Source organism: Chiloscyllium plagiosum, chromosome 2 (assembly GCF_004010195.1).
Source record: "Chiloscyllium plagiosum isolate BGI_BamShark_2017 chromosome 2, ASM401019v2, whole genome shotgun sequence".
Lineage (NCBI taxonomy): Eukaryota > Metazoa > Chordata > Chondrichthyes > Orectolobiformes > Hemiscylliidae > Chiloscyllium > Chiloscyllium plagiosum.
In genome coordinates, this window is record NC_057711.1 from 60,547,810 (window position 1) to 60,557,775 (window position 9,966).

At 39.3% G+C, this 9,966-nt stretch overlaps 1 protein-coding gene across 2 annotated transcripts in view; it reads left to right on the forward strand.

Moving 5' to 3' along the window:
• The window catches only part of man2a1 (mannosidase, alpha, class 2A, member 1), a 245,178-nt gene that overhangs the window by 60,950 nt on the left and 174,262 nt on the right, over window positions 1-9,966 (forward strand). For both annotated transcript variants that reach the window (XM_043710431.1, XM_043710422.1), the window contains exons 7-8: window positions 3,477-3,663; window positions 9,071-9,248. In XM_043710431.1, coding sequence (XP_043566366.1) covers window positions 3,477-3,663; window positions 9,071-9,248 — 365 coding nt within the window. The remainder of the gene's footprint in view (window positions 1-3,476; window positions 3,664-9,070; window positions 9,249-9,966) is intronic.

Below are 9,966 nucleotides of genomic sequence, written 5' to 3' on the forward strand. Positions count from 1 at the left end.
GTTTCTTGAGTGAATTAACTATCTAGAATTTTTTTAGCGAGGTCAAATGTCCCACAGTTGGTGGGTATAATAAAGCTAATTAATTTGAATACAGACACTCGGAGATAACTTGCCTGGAGCCTTACATTCTGTCTTTTCTCTGAAACTTCTGTTGTAAGAGTTTGAGAGTTGAAAGCCCAATGGAAGGTCTCATCTGTATACTTGGAGGATTCTTAAAGGAAAATGCAGAAAATACCACTGCAGTTTCCAGGAAAAGTAAATTTAGACATTCATAACTAGTATGCAAAGTGACTTTGGCAGCAGACCAAAATTTGGGCAGTCTTTGAATTATTTTTTTTCCCCGATATTTAACAGTTATTTGACCAAAGTACTTTTGAACGTTTGTTTTCAAATTTGGAAGAAGGGTGGTTTTACATATTTGTACAGTTTTAACCCTTAGGTAATTGTTTTTGCATCTTCAGTTGCATAAGTGTTTTGTTTTCAATTAACTTGTGGTTTATTTGGTATTAAAGAAAGTTGGCTGACTTGTTTCTGATGCTGAGTTATATGTAGTCATATTTATTGGGAATGCCTTTCTTTCTAAAGTCAAACTTTGTTGTGACCAGTGGAAGAGAGAGGTAAATAAAGGCATCAGTTCACTTCTTCACCTCAGTGATAATACTGATTACCTGTCTTCTCTCCCTGGTTTCCATATTTATTGAAATTATAAATGGTTCCTTCTCCTGTGGCATTATTCTTCTCCCTTTCAAAACCATCTTCACTGCCTCTTCTCAAAAATAAAATCACAATTTCCTTCACCTCAGAACATAGTTAGCTCTAAGTAATGTCGCAAGAACATAAAACCAGGAGCAGGAGTAAGCAATTTGGCCAGCCAGGCCTAGCCATCTAAATATGACTGCGGCTGTTCTCAACTCCACTTTCCTTTCTGCTTCCTATAACGTTTTAATCCATTGCTAATTAAAAATCTGTCTATATCCTTCATAAATTCATTCAGTCTCCAGGTGTCCTTCAGACTCTAGGATAGTGAATTCCACAAATTCATGACCCTGTGAGAGGAATAATTCCTTGTCTTCTCTGTTTAAGTCTGCTGCCCCTTAGCTTAAAACTATGATCTCTCTTTCTAGATTGCGCATGAGAGGAAACATCCACTCTATGCCTACATTGTCAATCCTTTTAGGATCTTCTATGCCTCAATTAGATCGCCACTCATTCTTCCAAAAAATACATCTTCTGTGACCATTGTGCTCTATTTTTCCTCTCTCTGTTGGGTATGACACAGTTGACAACATCGTGCTTCCTCCAGTACCTTTTGTCTGTTGTTTAACACAGTGGTTCTCCTCCATCTTGTTTATGAATGGAGTACCTCCGGCAATGGCATCTCTTTTTGACCTACATTTTTACCTCTGGAGTTATTGTAGATTCTACCTTTTGCCTCCTCCTCATTCTCTGTATTCTATCTCCTGGTATTATTATCTAAAAAATAGGTCCAAGTTCCATATCAGCAGATCATTGAGTGATATAAAAAAGATGTTATTAAGCCTATCATGCCTTCATTGGCTTATTGAAAGAGCGAAACATAGCAGTTTACCTCTAATAAAACTGTGCTTCTTGAATGGTGTGTTGAGCTCCACTAACGTTTGACTGCTACTTCATCCACAACCTCACGTAGCCAGACTGACAGTTAAAATGCCATCGTGAATGTCCTGCTGAAACCTTCCTCATATCTTTTTCATCTGTAGATTCATTAATTCTGATTGTCTCCTGGCTAAGTTCACTTTTTACACTGCTGTCTGTATTCTATCTCATCATACTGCATGCAATTCTGGTCTCCCTGCTTTAAGCAGGATGCTGTGAAATTTGAAAGAGTTCAAAAAAGATGTATGAGAATGTTGCCAGGATTGGAGGGCTTGAGCTATAAGGAGAAATTGAATAGGCTGGGCTATTTTCCCTGGAGCATTGGAGTATGAAGGGTGACCTTATCAAGGTTTATAAAATCATGAGGGACATAGAGTGAATAGACAAGGTCTTTTCCCTGGGTGGGGGAATCCAAAACTAGAGGAAATAGGTTTAAGGTGAGAGGGGAACGATTTAAAAGGACTTAAGGGGCAACCTTTTCAAAAAGAGAATGGTGCATGTGTGAATGAGCTCTAAGAGGAAATGGTGGTGGCTGGAACAATTACAGTGCATAAAAGGCATCTGGATGAGATATGAATAGGAAGAGTTTAGAGGGATTTGGGTCAAATGCTGGCGAATGGAAATAGATTAATTTAGGATATCTGGACACATGGACGAATTGGACTGAAGGGTCTGTTTCTAAGCTGTACAGCTGTTTCACTCGCCTTTCAAACCTGCACTATATTAGCTCCTGGCCCAGAAGTGCTTGCAATTAGAATTGCCATCGTTGTGTTCAAATCTTCATATGTCCTAACCCTTACCAATTTTCTTAACCTTCTTCAACACTATAACACTTTGTGAGTTATATTTTTCCAGCTTTGACTTATACTTCTGCTATTGCCATACATTTGGCAGCTGCACTTTCTGCTGTCTTGGTCCTGAAATACCATTTTCTCCTCAATGTTCCTGTCTCCTCATCTTTCTCAATTCCTTTAAGGCCACTTGTAAAATCTACCTGTTTCGACTAAAGTTTTACATTTTGAAATTCTTCTTTGGCTAATCATTCCAACATGAAACATAATTAATGTTTACATTTTTATTTACCCAATGTCATGTTTTATCTATTCTGGTTTAAATAATTTGTGAATTGTTAGATGTTACAGAAAATTTACGGTGGATAGAACTGATATTAATTCTATGTGGAGAATATAGATTAAAAATCTGCCATGGCAAGACGTTAAATATTGTCTGATATTAGTTCAGCTTGTCCTTGCACATTTTTTTTAAATTTTATGTGCATGGCAAGTTGTTGGAAATGCAATCTAATAATGACACTGAAAGATTTAGGTGAACAGAACAAGCAAGTATGTGTGTCCTTACCTAATTGAATTGAAGAATTGTGAAATTAACACTGCAGGTTCTCAGAAGGAAGTATAAATTAATGTCTATATTCAAATTCAAGGTAAGTATAAGAAAATAAATACAGAGAAAAAGATTTTTTTGAGAGGGAGAACAAAAATGATGAAAGCCAAGAATAAAAAGAGAAAATCTCCATGTTCAAACCTGAATAATTTAGACTCAGGACAACAAAGATTGATTGGCAGCATTAGCATTTACTCACATGTTAAATTTGTGCAACACGGCAAGAAGTGCATTGTTGACAGCAAAAATTGGGCCAGAATAAACATAATGTTGTGTTGCTGTTATAATCGATTCTGAAAGATTTTGTAAACAGTTGATTTTTTTTTGCTCTTATTTGCATGAAATTCATTTGTTATGGATATCTTTGCAAATGGGCATTACAATTGCTGATATATTGCCTTTGTGCTTTTGCTTATACCCTGTTTTTATTTAAACTTCAGATCAGAATGGAAACACTGACATTTTATGTCACATGATGCCATTTTACAGCTACGATGTTCCTCATACATGTGGCCCTGATCCTAAAATATGCTGTCAGTTTGACTTCAAACGTCTACCTGGTGGCCGAATTAGCTGCCCTTGGAGAATACCTCCAGTTGAAATACATGATGGCAATGTTCAAGAAAGGTAACTTACTTAAAATCTTCAACCATCAAATTTGCACGCCACCTTGTGATCACTGGGAGGGAGTTAACTGCATATCGATTCTACTGTCCTACATGAAAATAATATGTTGTTTAGTTCTTCAGAGTCATAGCGATGTACAGCACGGAAACAGACCCTTCGGCCCAACTCGTTCATGCCGACCAGATATCCCAACCTAATCTAGTCCCACTTGCCAGCACCTGGCCCATATCCCTCCGAACGCTTCCTATTAATATTCCCATCCAGATGCCTTTTAAATGTTACAATTGTACCAGCCTCCACCACTTTCTCTGGTAGCTCATTCCGTGCACGCACCACCCTTTGCCTGAAAAAGTTGCCCCTTAGGACTCTTTTAAATCTTTCCCTCTGGTTCTATGCCCTCTAGTTCTGGACTTCCCCACCTCAGAGAAAAGACTGTGTCTTTTTACCCGATCCATGCCCTTCATGATTTTATAAACCTCTATAAGGCCAACCCTTAGCCTCTGACACTCAGGGAAAACAGCCCCAGCCTATTCAACCTCTCCCTATAACTCAAATCCTTCTACCCTGGTAACATCCTTGTAAATCTTTTCTGAACACTTTAAAGTTTCACAACATGCTTACGATAGGAAGGAGACCAGAATTATGCATAATATTCCAAAAGTGGCCTAACCAATGTCCTGTAAAGCCACAACGACCTCCCAACTCCTATACTCAATGCTGTGACCAATAAAAGAAAGCATGCCAAATGCCTTCTTCACTATCCTATTTACCTGTGACTCTACTTTCAAGGAGATATGAACCTGACTCCAAGGTCTCTTTGTTCAGCAACACTCCCAGGACCTTCCCATTAGACAATAGGTGCAGGAGTAGGCCATTCTGCCCTTCGAGCCAGCACCACCATTCATTATGATCATGGCTGATCATCCTCAATCAGTAGTGTCCAATCCTTTAACAATCTTATATGTCTCAATCAGATCCCCTCGCAGCCTTCTAAACTCAAATGTATACAAGCCCAGTTGCTCCAACCTTTCAGCGTAAGATAGTCCCGCCATTCCGGGAATTGACCTCGTGAACCTACGCTGCACTGCCTCAATAGCCAGAATGTCTTTCCTCAAATTTGGAGACCAAAACTGCGCACAATATTCCAGGTGCAGTCTCACCAGGGCCCTGTACAGCTTCAGAAGGACCTCTTTGCTTCTATATTCAATTCCTCTTGTTATGAAGGCCAGAATGCTATTAGCTTGCTTCACTGCCTGCTGTACCTGCATGCTTACTTTCATTGACCTATGTACAAGAACACCTAGGTCTCGTTGTACTGCCCCTTTTCTTAACTTGACTCCATTTATGTAGTAATCTGCCTTCCTGTTCTTGCCACCAAAGTGGATAACCACACATTATCCACATTAAACTGCATCTGCCATGCATCCGTCCACTCACCTAGCCTGTCCAGGTCACCCTGCATTCTCCTAACATCCTCCTCACATTTCACCCTGCCACCCAGCTTTGTGTCATCAGCAAATTTGCTAATATTACTTTTAAAACCTTCATTTATATCATTAATGTACATTGTAAAAAGCTCCGGTCCCAGAACTGATCCCTGCGGCATACCATTGGTCACTGCCTGCCATTCTGAAAGGGAGCCGTTTAGCACTACTCTTTGTTTCCTGTCAGCTAACCAATTTTCAATCTATGTCAGTATTTTGCCCCTAATACCATGTGCCCTAATGTTGCTCACTAATCTCTCATGTGGGACTTTATCAAAGGCTTTCTGAAAGTCCAGGTATACTCCATCCACTGAATCTCCCTTGTCCATCCTCAGAGTTACATCCTCAAAACATTCCAGAAGATTAGTCAAGCATGATTTCCCCTTCATAAATCCATGCTGACTCTGTCCTATCCTGTTACTGCTATCCAGATGTGTTGTATTTTCGTCCTTTATAATGGACTCCAGCATTTTTCCCGCCACTGAGGTCAGACGAACTGGTCTATAATTCTCTGTTTTCTCTCTCCCTCCTTTCTTAAAAAGTGGGACAATATTAGCCACGCTCCAATCCGCAGGAACTTATCCTGAATCTATAGAACATTGGAAAATGATCACCAATGCATCCACGATTTCTGGAGCCACCTCCTTCAGTACCCTGGGATGCTGACCATCAGGTCCCGGAGACTTATCAGCCTTCAGACCTAACAGTCTCTCCAATACCATTTCCTGCCTAATATAAATTCCCTTCAGTTCAGTTCCTTCAGCCACTATTACATCTAGGAGATTGCTCGTGTCTTCCCCAGTGAAGACAGATCTAAAGTACCAATTCAACTCTTCTGCCATTTCTTAGTTCCCCTTAATAAATTCACCCGTTTCTGTATTCAAGGGGCCCAATTTTAGTCTGAACCATTTTTTTTCTTTTCATATACCTAAAAAAGCCTTTACTATCCTCCTTTATATTTTTGGCCAGTTTACCGTCGTACCTTATTTATTCTTTGCGTATTTCCTTTTTAGTTTCCTCTGTTGTTCTTTAAAAGCTTCCCAGTCCTCCGATTTCCCACTCATCTTTGCTATGTTATACTTTTTCTCTTTTGTCTTTATATGGTCCATAACTTCCCTCGTCAGCCACGTCCATTTCTGCCTCTCCTTAGGATTTTTCTTCCTTTTTGGAATGAACTGATCCTGCATCTTCTGCATTATACTCAGAAATACGCCATTGTTGTTCCACTGCCATCCCTGCTAGTGTATTGCACCATTGAACTTTGGCCAGCTCCTCCCTCATAGCTCCATAGTTCCCCTTATTCAACTGAAATATTGTCATTTCCGATTCCACCTTCTCCCTTTCAAACAGCAGATTAAAGCTTATTGTGTTGTGGTCACTACCTCCTAATGGCTCCTTTACTTCGAGGTCCCTGATCAAATCTGGTTCGTTGCACAACACCAGATTCAGAATTGCTTTCTCCCTGGTAGGCTCCAGCACAAGCTGTTCTAAGAATCCATCTCAGAGGCACTCCACAAACTCCCTTTCTTGGGGTCCAGTACCATCCTGATTCTCCCAATCTACCTGCATGTTGAAATCCCCATAACAACTGTATTAATATCTTTCCGACAGGCCAATTTCAGCTCCTTATTCAACTTACACACTACATCCAGGCTACTGTTTGGGGGCCTGTAGATAACTCCCATTAGGGTCTTTTTCTACCCTTAGAATTTCTCAGCTGTATCCATACTGACTCTACATCCCCTGATTCTAGGTCCCCCTGCGCAAGGTAATGAATATTATTCCTTACCAACAGGACCACCCCACTCCCTCTGGCAGTCAGTCTGTCCTTACGATAGCACGTATAGCCTTGAAGTGTATAAGTCCTGCTAAGATTTGCTTTCCCAAAATGCAACACCTCACATTTATCTTTATCAAACTCCATCTGCCACTCCTCAGCCCATTGGCCCAACTGATCAAGAACCCGTTGTAATCTGAGGTAACCTTCTTCGATGTCCACTACACCTCCAATTTTGGTATTATCTGCAAAGTTACGAACTGTACCTCTTATGCTCACATCCAAATCATTGATAAGTAGTGGACCCAGCACTGATCCTTGTGGCACTCCACTGGTCACAGGCCTCCAGTCTGAAAAACAACCCTCCACCACCACCCTCTGTGTTCACACTTCGAGTTCGAATTAGATTAGATTCCCTACAATATGGAAACAGGCCCTTCGGCCCAACAAGTCCACACTGACCCTCTGAAGAGTAACTTACCCAGACCCATTCCCCTCCCCTATATTTACCTCTGACTAATGCACCTAACAGTATGGGCAATTTAGCATGGCCAATTCACCTGGCCTGCACATCTTTGGATTGTGGGAGGAAACCGGAGCACCCGGAGGAAACCCACACAGACACAGGGAGAATATGCAAGCTCCACACAGATAGTAAAAACCTGGGTCCCTGACACTGTGAGGCAGCAGTGCTAACCATTGCGCAACTGTGCTGCCCTCCACCCCTTCTGGGTTTACTTTTTAGATTCATTATTATATTGAGCAAATACTGTAAATATGATCTTGCCAAAAGTTTGCCAAATCAAGGAGTCATAGTTCCTTGAGGTATTTTGATTATATAACTATATTGTGGACATTAATAATATGGGCCAACACCTTCTGTAGTGTATCCTCCTTTCTGATTATTTTGGACGGGAAGGAAGGCACTCAACTTATTTTCACGTTTGTCACCCGAATGTTTAAATAATATCTGGGCAATTTAAAACATGAAAGGAGATTTGCACTGCTTTTATTCATTTTCCAGTATGTTTTAAAAATTGGAAATGTAACTCATAATTAAGATGTTGATATTAAAATATTATGTAAAATGCAGTTAAGCTTATATAATTCATCTTTGAGTTCTGAGTTCCAATTTTATTACTTTACTGATAAATTGCCCAAGATTAATTTAATAGATAGAACAGGGAAACTGTGTCCCAACTGCTTCATGCTCTAATCAGCTGAGCCATTGAAGGAAAGTTGCCTTTGCTTGATGGCAGAGGACTTTTTCAAATTTCTGGAAATCTGGGACCTTTGTTTACTTAAGTAGCTACAAAGTAGCAGGGCCGATCTTGATTACAGATTATAGTAATTGATTTTCTAAAAGTGTCAGTGAGATTTTTAGCTGTGGTTCAGACATTGATGTTAAGGCTGCTGCAAATGTCATTGTTCTGCCTGGGATTATATTAGAAACTACCAATCATGCATTTTTTTTCCCCTGGCCAGATTTGTTAACATTTCAAAATATGCCAGTTTTCTTCAGTTGGTTTAATTTGCCCAGTATGTAACTCTGTTGTTGGGCAGGATATAAAAAGTGGTTCAATTTTAGAAATAATTAAGATTGTAAATGAGTATGAGCTGTTTTGGACAATCTCATTATTGTGTCCCTAGTGGTTGCAGATTTTTTTTTGTGTGCTCTTTAACTGACTAATGCTCAGAGGGAGGAGGAAAATAAAGGTGAACAAAAGAGTGCAAAAGAATATAATTTACTTTCTTCATACTTAACCCTAATTTGTTTTATCTTTTCACATTTAGGACCACCACAAAATTTAACTGAGAGAGAATAACATAACTTGGAAATTAGAAAAATAGCTAAAATATATTAATTTACCTACAAAATAAAACACAAGCCAAAACCTAACCCACTTGGTTACAGTCCCAGTTTGGAGTGAGAAAGCTGCAGGTTCGGATTCCATTATGCGTTTTGAACTCCAAAATAAATATTAAATATGAGAAAATATGCAGATGATAAAACACTATTTAAATAGAAGTTACTTTTATGTTTTCATTTATGCTTTGCTAAAAGTACACATTATAAACCTGTTTAATGATCACTGCTTATTCAGTACATTAAATATTTAAAATCTTTTTGTTTTTGTTTTTGAAGAGCCAAACTCATCTTAGACCAATATAGAAAAAAGTCCAAACTTTACCGCACCAAAGTGGTCTTGATTCCCCTGGGAGATGATTTTCGTTATGACCAGTGGTCAGAATGGGATCAACAGTTTCAAAATTATCAGAGGCTTTTTGATTATATGAACACCCATCCAGAGCTGCATGTGAAGGTATGTTAAAACCTAGAGTATAGTACATGTTAAGCACTTGTATATATTTTAGTGTTGCAAAGTACAGGTATTTTATCATCATTCTGTTCTGTAATATATATAGATTGTAAAGCATTTTTAAATTCTCAATTTAAGAATGTCTTTGCATAGGGCGATGATTTTTACATTAAAAAATGCAAATGTGGCGAATAGGAAATGACCACCTAGACCATCTCTGGATCAGTGCTGGAACCACTATTATTTACAATATATGGAAATGACTTGGATAAGAAAAGTGAATTTTGGATGACACAAATGGAGAAAGACTGCATTTAGCGATGGAATAAAGAATTTTGGAAGTCCTCATCTGTGAATTACAAAAAGCTAACTTCCAAGTTCAACTGGTAATAGGAATGGCAAATGTGATATTGGCCTTTATTTCAAAGGGAATGGAGTATAAAAGTAGGGAGATTTTGCTAAAACTATATAAGATACTAACCAGATCACAGCTGACTGGCCTTTATCCAAGGAAAGGAGGCAAAACTGAAAAATGTGTTGCTGGAAAAGCGCAGCAGGTCAGGCAGCATCCAAGGAGAATCGACGTTTCGGGCATAAGCCCTTCTTCAGGAATGAGGAAGGTGAGCCAAGCAGGCTAAGACAAAATGTAGGGTGGAGGGACTTGGGGGAGGGACGTTGGGAATGTGATAGGTGGAAGGAGGTTAAGGTGAGGGTGATAGGC